This window comes from Salvelinus namaycush, unplaced genomic scaffold (genome assembly GCF_016432855.1).
Source record: "Salvelinus namaycush isolate Seneca unplaced genomic scaffold, SaNama_1.0 Scaffold1213, whole genome shotgun sequence".
Classification (NCBI taxonomy): Eukaryota; Metazoa; Chordata; class Actinopteri; order Salmoniformes; family Salmonidae; genus Salvelinus; species Salvelinus namaycush.
This window is the reverse complement of record NW_024057913.1, coordinates 52,841-66,587: the sequence shown is the minus strand read 5'-3', so window position 1 is coordinate 66,587 and position 13,747 is coordinate 52,841. Positions and strand designations below refer to the sequence as shown.

The 13,747-nt window shown below is 43.6% G+C and overlaps 1 protein-coding gene across 1 annotated transcript; it reads left to right on the top strand.

Moving 5' to 3' along the window:
• The first annotated feature begins 1,384 nt into the window (after window positions 1-1,384).
• LOC120036127 (L-rhamnose-binding lectin CSL2-like) lies at window positions 1,385-6,749 on the top strand. Its single transcript, XM_038982599.1, has 8 exons — window positions 1,385-1,415; window positions 1,740-1,775; window positions 4,208-4,261; window positions 4,342-4,477; window positions 4,988-5,097; window positions 5,227-5,271; window positions 6,414-6,552; window positions 6,644-6,749. Exons 1-8 carry the CDS (start codon window positions 1,385-1,387, stop codon window positions 6,747-6,749), a joined length of 657 nt encoding a protein of 218 aa, XP_038838527.1.
• The last annotated feature ends 6,998 nt before the right edge of the window (window positions 6,750-13,747 follow it).

Here is a 13,747-nt window from a genome sequence, read left to right as displayed (position 1 = left end):
TAACTGCCTAACCTAAAATTTGCTAAAGTAACATTTGGTTACTTAGCAAATTTAAGATAATACGAATTGTAATTTGTAACGTTTCGTACTAAATGGGTGATGGACATTCTCAAATTAATACATAAGTATGAAATGTGACATCATACTAAATGGAGTGTTATGGATTTAAGTATAGAATAATACAATATGCTCCAAGACCAGATTGTGCATGTGTGTAGTGGCATAGAGTAGAACTGATTAAAGAAGTTGCACACATGGGGAAAATGTTTTGTAGCCTAGGGTCTGGAGAAAATGTGGCTCTTCATATAAATATGTTTAATGCAATTCTGCATAACTTTACATGACTGACTTTGGCAGAATCTTTAATAGTGCACAAATGATCGAAATGACAGGCTACTTTGACACTGACAAACTGAATCGGGGCTCAATAAAAACCACCTCGTCTTGAATCCATCAATATCCTTGGCCTAGGTGTGTGGAGACACATATATTGTAGGCTACAATATGAGGACGAAGTTATAGTCGAGAGTGAGAGATGGGCTTTTGGCACAACAAAAAAGACATCGGTCTGCTGTAGGCTGCCAAAATATATTTGATCAGCTACCAAATACTGTTTTACAACATCGGGGATGTCCGACATGTTCGTGCCAAAAGCCCATCGCTCTCTTGTTTTACTTTGTAAGACAATATTTGGAAGCTGACCAAATATATTTTGGTAGCCTACAGCAGACCGATGTCTTTTTCAGCAGGAGCCATTTGCTTTCCAACCTGTCTTTTCCTGTGATTGTATTTGAAATATTGGGAATGGCCTGTTGTCAGGAAGAATTGACAATGAGGCAACTTGAATGAACTTTGATAGATTTAATTATAATTTTCACATTGGAAAAAGTGATGATAAAAAAAATGCAATTCTGGGAGAGGTACTGAATCCGGCCAAATAGGTTCCCAATGAAAGTCTCAAACAGGAAGGTGCCTTCCGGCTAAAATTAAGCACTGGTTCATTAGATTTTCTCTAGTGGAGAATTAACTAAAATGTTTACTGAAACTATTACGTGACATAATCACAGGTAGATCGACACCTAGAGAAAATAAAACCCGACGATAACCAAAAAGGGCTTCATGCTGTGGTGGTTGCGTAACGGGAGGACAGCACCATCACACAGTACATGTGGTTTGAGCTGGCGTCAGATTTGAGTTCTGTGTTGCCGAGTTGACTGCTAATCCGCTGTGCTTTGTGTTCCTGGTTGATGCTTTGCAAACAAGGATCTATTCTTTGCAAGTATCAATAAATGTTAAAGGTGTATTTGTCCAGGTGACCATCTGTAACATCTTACCTGTTACTACTACAACTGAACCAGCTACTACCACACCTGTACCCAGCATCATGCTCCTTTTAAGACTGATTGCGTTCACCTGTGAGTATACTGACTTGTAACAAAATATGTATTTGACGGAGTTGAAAATATACATTCCAGTATTTTTCAAATGTTTCTGTATCAGTTAGTATTGAAAGTAATTGAAGTCCAATATAAACAGTATGACCCAGGTCTAGTATACATCATCCTGTATTGAGGACTAGGTGATGTTCCATGTCTGTCTATACTCTGTACCATACTATATACTGTACCCTATTTAAATATTTACTGTGTATGCTGTACACTACTCTTCTCCTGTAAATAATTGCGAAGAGACTGACCAAGGTTAGAAAAGCTGAACTAGCTGTGTGATGTGTGTTTCAGTGCTGGCTGCAGCTTGCTGTACACTACCAGCTGCAGGTATGTGGGTGATTGTGTGTGAGCACATCTTTTTCTAAACTGAATAAAAAATAACCACAACAATTTCAAAGATTTTACTGAGTTACAGTTCATATAAAGAAAGCCGTCAATTGAAATGAATTCATTAGGCCCTAATCAATGGATTTCACTTGACTGGGCAAGGGTGCCGCCACAGATGGGCCTGGCTCCCAAGTGGGTGGGCCTAGCACCACCCATTGGGTAGCCAGGCTCAGCCAATTAGTTTTTTCCCACAAGGGCTTTATTACACAGAAATACTCCTCAGCAAATCAAATGTTATTTGTCACAAGCACCGATACAACAGGAGACCTTACAGTGAAATGCTTACTTACAAGCCCTTAACCAGCCATTTGATTACATGTTCTGGAGTCGTATGGCTTGGGGGTAGAAGCTGTTTGGAATCCTCTTGGACCTAGACTTGGCGCTCTAGTACCATTTGCTGTGCGGTAGCAGAGAGAAGTCTGACTAGGGTGGCCGGAGTCATTGACAATTTTTAGGGCCTTCCTCTGACACTGAATGGTATAGAGGTCCTGGATGGCAGGAAGCTTGGGCCCCAGTGATGTACTGGGCCGTACACACTACCCTCTGTAGTGCCTTGATCGGAGCAGTTGCCGTACCAGGCAGTGATGCAACCCGTCGCAATGCTCTCTGGTTCAACTGTAGAACCTTTTGAGGACCCATGCCAAATTTTCAGTCTGACTGTCTTGGTGTGCTTGGACCATGTTTGTTGGTGATGTGGACGCCAAGGAACTTGACGTTCTCAACCTGCTCCACTACAGCCCCATCGATGAGAATGGGTGTGTGCTCGGTCCTCCTTTTCCTGTAGTCCACAATCATCTCCTTTGTCTTGATGAGGGAGAGGTTGTTGTCCTTGCACCACACGGTCAGGTCACTGACCTCCCTATAGGCCGTCTTGTCGTTGAACAGGCCTACCACTGTTGTCATCAGCAAACTTAATGATGGCGTTGGAGTCATGCCTGGCCGTGCAGTCATGAGTAAACGGAGTACAGGAGGCGACTGCACACGCACCCCTGAGGGCCCACGTGTTGACGATCAGTGTGGCGGATGTGTTGTTACCTACCCTTACCACCTGGGTTGGCCTGTCAGGAAGTCCAGGATCCAGTTGCAGAGGGAGGTGTTTGTCCCAGGGTCCTTAGCTTAGTGATGAGCTTTGTGGGCACTATGGTGTTGAACACTGAGCTGTAGTCAATGAATAGCATTCTCACATAGGTGTTCCTTTTGTCCAGGTGGGAAGGGCAGTGTGGAGTGCAATAGAGATTGCATTATCTGTGGATCTGTTGGAGCGGTATGCTAATTGGAGTGGGTCTTGGGTTCTGGGATAATGGTGTTGACGTGAGCCATGGCCAGCCTTTCAATGTACTTCATGGCTACAGACGTAAGTGCTATGGGTCGGTAGTCATTTAGGCAGGGTACCTTAGTGTTCTTGGGCACTATGGTGGTCTGCTTGAAACATGTTGGTATTACAGACTGACAGGGAGAGGTTGAAAATGTCAGTGAAAACACTTGCCAGTTGGTCAGCGCATGCTTGAGTACTGGTCCTGGTAATCCGTCTGGCCCTGCTGCCTTGTCAATGTGGACCTGTTTAAAGGTCTTACTCACATCGGCTGCGGAGACCGTGATCAGTCATCCGGAACAGGTGATGCTCTCATGCATGTTTCAGTGTTACGTATCTCGACGCGAGCATATAAGTAATCTAGCTTGTCTAGTAGGCTTTTCACTGGGCAGTTCTTGGCTGTGCTTCCCTTTAGTCTGTAATAGTTTGCAAGCCCTGCTACAGCTGACGGTCATCGGAGCCGGTGTAGTACGATTTGATCTTAGTTCTGTATTGACGCTTTGCATGTGATGGTTCGTCGGAGGGCATATCCGACAATCCTGCAGGTGAAGAAGCTGGATGTGGAGGTCCTGGGTACTGGTGGTTTGCATTTGTGAGGCCGGTTGGACATATTGCCAAATTCTGTAAAACAGTGTTGGAGGCTGCTTATGGTAGAGAAATGAACATGAAATTATGGGGCAACAGCTCTAGTGGACATTCCTACGGTACTCATGCCAATTGCACACTCCCTCAACTTGAGACATCTGACATTGTGTTGTGACACAGCTGCACTTTTTTTATAGCTTTTTATTGTTCCCAGTATAAGTGTACCTGTGTAATGAGCATGTTTAATCAGATTCTTTATTTGATGCATCTGTCAGGTGGCTGGATTATCTTGGCAAAGGAGAAATGCTCACTGAAAGGGATGTTAACTAATTTTTGTTAAACATTTGAGATGTTTTTCTGCATATGTAACACTTCTGGGCTTTTTTATTTTTGCTCATGAAACATGGGACCAACACATTATTTGTTGCGTTTGTTTTTTGTTCAGTTAATGTGATGGTAATTGTTTCTCACTCAGCGACTAGAGTGGTTACCTGTGACAATGGAGAAAACGTCCAGTTCCTGATCTGTGGTAAGAACACACACATTCTATCCTGATGGTCTCGCCATAGTGCTGTCTGTTTCTTTACATTGTGTTTCTTGCCCTGCTAGATTCTGGTGTGATCTTCATTGAGAGAGCTCTGTACGGAAGGACTGACGGAACCACCTGCAGAGAAGGACGACCTGCCAACCAGCTGACCAACACACAGTGTTCACAGACAGGCACCCTGGAGGTCCTCTCACAGAGGTACTCAGTCAGTGTTTATTTGATAAAGACAGGCACCCTGGAGGTCTTCTCACAGAGCTACTCAGTCAGTGTTTATTTGATAAAGACAGGCACCCTGGAGGTCTTCTCACAGAGCTACTCAGTCAGTGTTTATTTGATAAAGACAGGCACCCTGGAGGTCCTCTCACAGAGGTACTCAGTCAGTGTTTATTTGATAAAGACAGGCACCCTGGAGGTCTTCTCACAGAGGTACTCAGCCAGTGTTTATTTGATAGACAGGCACCCTGGAGGTCCTCTCACAGAGGTACTCAGCCAGTGTTTATTTGATAAAGACAGGCTGGGATTCAGTCAGAGGCGAATTGTTGAAAGGCACATTGCAGTATTGTCAATGCTTTTTTTAAAGCCAATTTTCCTGACGTTCCCAGTAAACACTGCAGATGTCTGCTGTAAATGTCAAGCGCTGCATGCTTGTTGACACCGCGTTTGATTAAATCCCAGCCATAGCTCATCTTACCTCCTGATATCCCCCAGGTGCAATGGGAAACAGGTGTGTGAAGTGAACACTGAAGTCTTCCGTACTTCTGACCCCTGTTTTGGAATCTACAAATACCTGGAAACCACCTACACCTGCATCCTAGCAAGTCAGTCTGTTTCTATGTATAATAATACTACACCAGGCTAATGTCTGCTATGAAAAGGTATGTCTTTATTTATGTCTGCCCAGCAGTGGCCAGTGTGGTGTGTAACTCTTGTTTGTCCACTCCTTGCAGCACGCAGCATCACGTGTGAAGGCTCTGATGTTTTACTAGAATGTGGTAAGGCTCTGATGTTTTACTAGAATGTGGTAAGGCTCTGATGTTTTACTAGAATGTGGTAAGGCTCTGATGTTTTACTAGAATGTGGTAAGGCTCTGATGTTTTACTAGAATGTGGTAAGGCTCTGATGTTTTACTAGAATGTGGTAAGGCTCTGATGTTTTACTAGAATGTGGTAAGGCTCTGATGTTTTACTAGAATGTGGTAAGGCTCTGATGTTTTACTAGAATGTGGTAAGGCTCTGATGTTTTACTAGAATGTGCTGAGGCTCTGATGTTTTACTAGAATGTGCTGAGGCTCTGATGTTTTACTAGAATGTGCTGAGGCTCTGATGCCCTACTAGAATTTGGGGAGGCTCTGATGCCCTACTAGAATTTGGGGAGGCTCTGATGCCCTACTAGAATTTGGGGAGGCTCTGATGCCCTACTAGAATTTGGGGAGGCTCTGATGCCCTACTAGAATTTGGGGAGGCTCTGATGCCCTACTAGAATTTGGGGAGGCTCTGATGCCCTACTAGAATTTGGGGCTCTATTTTTTGTTTATATATATCCCTCATTTTACCAGGTAAGTTGACTGAACACATTCTCATTTACAGCAATGACCTGGGGAATAGGTACAGGGGAGATAGTATGAATGAGCCAATTGTAAGCTGGGGATGATTAGGTGACCATGATGGAATGAGGGCAAGATTTGGGAATTTAGCCAGGACACCGGGGTTAACACCCCTACTCTTACAATAAGTGCCATGGGGCTCTTTAGTGACCAGAGAGTCAGGACACCCGTTTAACGTCCCATCCAAAAGACGGCACCCTACACAGGGCTATGGGTTATTTTTTTTAGACCAGAGGAAAGGGTGCCATCTACTGGCCCTTCAATACCACTTCCAGCAGCATCTGGTCACCCATCAAGGGACTCAACAGGACCAACCCTGCTTAGTTTCAGAAGCAAGCCAGCAGTGGGATGCAGGGTAGTATGCTGCTCTATCAGAATGTGATCTATTAGAATGTGGTAAGCTGGTCAACACTGCTGTACAGTGTAGTCACATCTCATATGATATAGTAGAGCAGTATTATACACTATTTATTACCACCACTTGTACACCAAAGACATCCAATCTTCATCCCCCTTCCTCCTCTCCCTCAGATGAAGGTACGATCCAGATCCACAGTGCCAACTATGGCCGCCGTGACCAGCTAGTGTGTTCCTTTAATCGGCCCGCTAACCAACTAGCCAACACCAACTGTCTCAGCCAATCCACAACTGCCAGTAAGGTGGCAAAGAGGTACTGAAACCGGCAGTGTGTACTGTAGTGTTAACTTCTACCTGTAGAAATGCATGACTTTAGTGTTAACCTGTACCTGTCGTTGACACAGGTGTAATGGGAAGAGCCAGTGTGACGTCCCGGCGTTCAGTTCTCTGTATGGGGATCCCTGTGTAGGAACCTACAAGTACCTGGATGTGGCTTACACCTGTGGTTAAACGTGAGGCACACACACTAACGCACTCACATGACTGGGAAGTAGAATACTGGGGTTGAGCGTTTTTTGTTTTGCAGGAGATCTTCTGAGGAACAAAGACTTCTTGGATATCTTCCTCTTCATTGGGTGGATGTCTTTCTTTCCTGTCCTCTCTCCTCCTTTGAAATCTCAATTGAGTGTAAAATCTGTAAATTGCATATTTCCATGTCAATTCAAGATTTGTATATCCCATTCATTGTGTATTTTGTCGTAGGCATAATTTGTGTGTAGTAACATGTTTTTAAATGAGGCCCTTTGGATCCTTATCCCTGGTGCTGCAGCAAGGCATGGTCAGGAGGATATATGGTGAAATAAAACAATATCAAAAAATAACTATTTAAAATAATGTTATTAATACTTGGTGCATTTTGTGTACAAAAGTATTTCTTCAAAACAATGTTGATTATCTGAACTGCCCTGTGATCTGAATTAAACTAGGCAGCATAAAGATGAGACTTGGTGTCATTTTTTCAATATTATGAAACATGTCCACTCGCACGCTTTAAGTCTATTTTAATCCACAAATTACATCACACCAAGAAGGATTTGGAGGTCTTGGAAACATGGACCCTTAAGGATACAAAAAGCACAGTATTCTGCATACAGCTATGCTGCCCATAACAGCATAACTTCTTTGCTGCATGCTAACTTAATGTCCTGATTACAGTGTTATGTTTGGGGTAAACACAAGGACGGAGTACCAGTCTTCATATTTTCAAGCTTGGTGGTGGCTGAAGCATTTGAGTTTGCTTGTCATTGGCAAGGACTACAGTTTTTGAACAGAAAATAAATGGCATAACGCTAAGAACACGCAAAATCCTAGAGGAAAAGCTGGTTGTCAGCTTTCCAACAGACACTGGAAGGACACTTTCAGCAGCACAATAAACGAGCCCAAATATACACGAGTTGCTTACCAAGATGACATTGAATATTTGAGTGGCCAAGTTGACTGAAATGGCTGTCTAGCTATGATCAACAACCAACTTAACAGAGCTTGAAGAATTTAAAAGAATGTGCAAATATCGTACAGTCCAGGTTTGCAACGCTTTTAGAATCCCCTTTGGCAGCAATTACAGCTGTGAGCCTAACATGTATTGACTTGGGTGTGAATACACATGTAAATTAGATTTCTGTAGTTCATTTTCAATACATTTGCAAAAAAAATGATTGAACGTGTAGATGGGTAAGATTTGAATTCAGGCTGTCAAGGTGTATGAATGCTTTCTGAAGGAACTGTACACAGACCTGAGTTAATGTATCTGTCCAAACCATTTACCAGGACCTGGTGTCCAGAGATGGTAGTCCACACATACACGTGGACGCAGGACTTCAAGGGTAAAGGTGCACTTGCAAAAGCAGTGGGGTGCTCATATCTACAGTAGGCAAATAAAACATCACACTATAGATAAGAATGTAGCCAAAATGAAATACTCTAATTGACTGCCACACAACTAGGAGGATAGCGCTAACTGTCACTGTTCCATTCACAGATCTTCATGAGACAGACCAGTCTGCTTGAATAGAAAGGTTTCCCTCCACAAACCTGGGCTCTACTTACAAAGCCAAAACACAGGGATGTCGGACGGTAAATTATTCAATGTAAAAAGGCAAACATCACTTGATATATCAACTCATAAAAGGAAATGGTATACCAAGAACATTTAATGCAGTGATAAAATGGCGCTGACAGATAAGGCTGCTGTGCTTCTGGCTCTTAGGAAACTTTGCCGTATTTCTTACATTAGTAGCCCATAAAATGTGTTATTATATACAGCCAAGACAAACTTTTTTATATCAGTGTGGCGGTAACTGACCAGCATTACAACCACGAATATGACGAATATGCCTTCCAAAAAAGTCTAGTCTGACTCAGGAGGCGGGCTCACCACCCACCGCTTCCGAGTATATTACTCGCTAATGTTCAGTTTCTGGATAATAAAGTTGACGAGCTCAGGGCGAGGATTTCCTTCCAGAGAGACATCAAGGATTGTAACATCCTCTGTTTCACGGAAACATGGCTCTCTCGGGATATACTGTCTGAGTCCGCACAGTCAGTTGGCTTCTCAGTTCATCTCACAGACAGGAATAAATATCGCTCCGAGAAGAAGGGCAGGGGTGTATGTTTCATGATTAACTACTGATGGTGTGATTGTGATAACATACAGGAAGTCAAGTCCTTTTGTTAACCCAACCAAGAATACCTCACAATCACATGCCGACCATATTACCTCCCAAGAGAATTCTCTTCGGTTATAGTCACAGCCATGTATATCCCCCCTCAAGCCGATACCACGACGGCCCTCAAAGAACTTCACTGGACTTGATGCAAACTGGAAACCACATATCCTGAGGCCATATTTATTGTAGCTGGGGATTTTAACAAAGCAAATTTGAGGAAAACGCTACCGAAGTTCCATCAACATATTTACTGCAGTACTCACGCTGCTAAAACACTTCCACTGCTACTCCAACTCCAACCCGCCCTCCCTTCGGGAAATCTGATCTCGACTCAATTTTGCTCCTCCCTTCCTATAGGCAGAAACTCAAACAGGAAGTACACATGCTAGGGACTATTCAATGCTGGTCTGACCAATCGGAATCCACATTCAAGATTGTTTTGATCAAGCAGACTGGGATATGTTCCGGGTAGCCTACGAGAACAACATAGACGAATACACTGATACGGTGACTGAGTTCATCAGGAAGTGTATAGAAGATATTGTACCCACTGTGACTATTAAAACCTACCCTAACCAGAAACCATGGATAGATGGCAGCATTCGCGCAAAACTGAAAGCGCAAACCATCGCATTTAACCATGGCAAGGTGACTGGGATTATGGCCGAATACAAAACAGTGTGGCAATCAAACATGCAAAACGTCAGTATAGAGACAAAGTGGAGTCGCAATTCAATGGCTCAGACACAAGACGTACAGTATGCGGAAGGGTTTACAGACAATCGTGGACTACAAAGGGAAAATCAGCCACGTCGCGGACCCCGACGTCTTGCTTCCGGACAAGCTAAATACCTTCGCCCGCTTTGAGGATAACACAGTACCACCAATGCGGCCCGCTACCAAGGACTGTGGGCTCTCCTTCTCTGTGGCCGATGTAAGTAAGACATTTAACCCTCGCAAGGCTGCCGGCCCAGACGGCATCCCTAGCCATCAATGATGAGACAGCCTACAGGGAGGAGGGGAGGGCCCTGGGAGTGTGGTGCCAGGAAAATAACCTCTCACCCAACGTCAACAAAACAAAGGAGCTGATCGTGGACTTCAGGAAACAGCAGAGGGAGCACCCACCGATCCACATCGATGGAACCACAGTGAAGATGAAAAGCTTGAAGTTCCTCAGCGTACACATCCCTGACAAACTGAAATGGTCCACCCACACAGTGTGGGGAAGAAGGCGCAACAGCGCATCTTCAACCTCAGGAAGCTGAAGACCCTCACACACTTTTACAGATGCACAATTGAGAGCAGCCTGTCGGGCTGTATCACCACCTGCAACTGAAGCGCTCACCACAGGGTGGTGCAGTCTGCCCAACGCATCACCGGGGGCAAACTACCTGCCCTCCAGGACACATACAGCACCTGATGTCACAGGACCACTACCTGGTCATCACGCTATCATCCAGAAGGCGAGGTCAGAGACTGAAAAACAGATCCATCTCGAGGTCATCAGACTGTTAAATAGCCATCACTAGCACATTAGAGGCTGCTGCCCTATATACATAGACTTGAAATCATCACTGGCCAATTTTATAATGGAAGACAATTCATTTTGTTTACATATTTTCTGACAATTCCTGACATTTAATCCAAGTAAACATTCCCTGTCTTAGGTCAGTTAGGATCACCACTTTATTTTAAGAATGTGAAATGTCAGAATAATAGTAGAGAGAATTATATATTTCAGCTTTTATTTCTTTCATCACATTCCCAGTGGGTCAGAAGTTTACATACACTCAATTAGTATTTGGTAGCATTGCCTTTAAATTGTTGAATTTGGGTCAAACTTTTCGGGTTGCCTTCCAAAAGCTTCCCACAATAAGTTGTGTGAATTTTGGCCCATTCCTCCTGACAGAGCTGGTGTAACTGAGTCAGGTTTGTAGCCCTCCTTGCTCGCACATGCTTATTCAGTTCTGCCCACACATTTTTTATAGGATTGAGGTCAGGGCTTTGTGATGGCCACTCCAATACCTTGACTTTGTTGTCCTTAAGCCATTTTGCCACAACTTTGGAAGTATGCTTGGGGTCATTGTCCATTTGGAAGACCCATTTGCGACCAAGCTTTAACTTCCTGACTGAGGTCTTGAGATGATGCTTCAATATATCGACAATTTTCCAATATTCATGATGCCATCTATTTTGTGAAGTGCACCAGTCCCTCCTGCAGCAAAGCACCCCCACAACATGATGCTGCCACCCCTGTGCTTCACGGTTGGGATAGTGTTCTTCGGCTTGCAAGCATCCCCCTTTCGCCTCCAAAAATAACAATGGTCATTATGGCCAAACAGTTCTATTTTTGTTTCATCAGACCAGAGGACATTTCTCCAAAAAGTACAATCTTGTCCCCATGTGCAGTTGCAAACCGTAGTCTGGCTTTTTTATAGTGGTTTTGGAGCAGTGGCTTCTTCCTTGCTGAGCAGCCTTTCATGTTATGTCGATATGGGATTCATTTTACTGTGGATATAGATACTTTTGTACCTGTTTCCTCCAGCATCTTCAGAAGGTCCTTTGCTGTTGTTCTGGGATTGATTTGCACTTTTCGCACCAAAGTATGTTCATCTCTAGGAGACAGAACTCGTCTCCTTCCTGAGCGGTATGACGGCTGCGTGGTCCCATGGTGTTTATACTTGGGTACTATTGTTTGTACAAATGAATGTGGTACCTTCAGGCATTTGGAAGTTGCTCCCAAGGATGAACCAGACTGTAGTGGTCTATAAAAAAAAAATCTGAGGTCTTGGCTGATTTCTTTTGATTTTCCCATGATGTCAAGCAAAGAGGCACTGAGTTTGAAGGTAGGCCTTGAAATACATCACAGGTACACCTCCAATTGACTCAAATTATGTCAATTAGCCTATCAGAAGCTTCATTTTCTGGAATTTTCCAAGCTGTTTAAAGGCACAGTCAACTTACTGTATCTAAACTTCTGGCCCACTGGAATTGTGATACAGTGAATTATAAGTGAAATAATCTGTCTGTAAACAATTGTTGGAAAAATTACTTTGTGTCATGCACAAAGTAGATGTCCTAACCGACTTGCGAAAACTATAGTTTGTTAACAAGAAATTTGTGGAGTGGTTGAAAAACAAGTTTTAATGACTCCAACCTAAGTGTATGTAAACTTCCGACTTCAACTGTATATACTGTATTATATCTTATTTGACTGTATCTTAGTCTATGCCACTCTGACATTGCTCGCCCAAATATTTATATATTCTTAATTCCATTCCTTTAGATTTGTGTGTATTGCTGTGAAATTGTTAGATATTGCTGCACTAGAAACACAAACATTTTCCTACACCCGCAGTAACATCTGGTAAACACGTGTATGTGACAAATATAATTTGATTTGATGAATCAACATTTTGTAACAGAGGACGACTACTGTGAAAGCTGAATCTGTGAATCAGTGAAAGCACTTCCCCTAAATCTGTTCTGATATCACATGACTTATGTGAGGAGTGTATAGCTTTCAGAATCAGTGGAGGTTGGTTGGAAGAACTATCTAGACTAGGTTATCCCAGGGAAAGCAACAGGAGACTAAAAAAAGCTATGTTGCTATGCTGTAAATACCTGATCCCTCCCCCTTCCTGTCTGTCTGTCTGTGTCTGTCTGTCTGTTTTGGAATGTATTTCTGTCCCCCTGTAGGCTTTCTGAAGCCAGAATGAGAGAAAGAAGGATTAGACTGAGATGTCATTAATGAGACCCGGAAGTATCGGAGCCAACTGTTGCCATTGTTTCAGTCAGCTCCATCCATTGGGAGTTCAATTTGGCTTCCAATGCCAATATACTTCCTGGATAATCTTCAGATTGATGATGTCTATGCCTTCTTCATCTCAATCTAGCTCTGTAACCAGAAAGTTGAAGGACAACCCAAAGGAAAAATACAATCTGTTTTTCATTTGGATCATTCATTAATTTACATATATATATTTTTTTTTATATAGCCCTTCGTACATCAGCTAATATCTCGAAGTGCTGTACAGAAACCCAGCCTAAAACCCCAAACAGCAAGCAATGCAGGTGTAGAAGCACGGTGGCTAGGAAAAACTCCCTAGAAAGGCCAAAACCTAGGAAGAAACCTAGAGAGCAACCAGGCTATGAGGGGTGGCCAGTCCTCTTCTGGCTGTGCCGGGTGGAGATTATAACAGAACATGGCCAAGATGTTCAAATGTTCATAAATGACCAGCATGGTCAAATAATAATCAGGAGTAAATGTCAGTTGGCTTTTCATAGCCGATCATTAAGAGTATCTCTACTGCTCCTGCGGTCTCTAGAGAGTTGAAAACAGCAGGTCTGGGACAGGTAGCACGTCCGGTGGACAGGTCAGGGTTCCATAGCCGCAGGTAGAACAGTTCAAACTGGAACAGCAGCAAGGCCAGGTGGACTGGGGACAGCAAGCAGTCATCATGCCCGGTAGTCCTGACGCATGGTCCTAGGGTTCAGGTCCTCCGAGAGAGAGAAAGAAAGAGAGAAGGAGAGAATTAGAGAGAGCATACTTAAATTCACACAGGACACCGGATAAGACAGGAGAAGTACTCCAGATATAACCAACTGACCCTAGCCCCCCGACACATAAACTACTGCAGCATAAATACTGGAGGCTGAGACGGGAGGGGTCAGGAGACACTGTGGCCCCATCTGATGATACCCCCGGACAGGGCCAAACAGGAAGGATATAACCCCACCCACTTTGCCAAAGCACAGCCCCCGCACCACTAGAGGGATATC

Excerpts from the sequence above, each read along its gene's own strand:
- LOC120036127 (XM_038982599.1), top strand. The coding sequence starts at position 1,385 with ATGCTCCTTTTAAGACTGATTGCGTTCACCT. Across the intron at positions 1,776-4,207 it reads CTGTACACTACCAGCTGCAG|CGACTAGAGTGGTTACCTGT; the intron begins GTATGTGGGTGA and ends TTTCTCACTCAG. Across the intron at positions 4,478-4,987 it reads CTGGAGGTCCTCTCACAGAG|GTGCAATGGGAAACAGGTGT; the intron begins GTACTCAGTCAG and ends GATATCCCCCAG.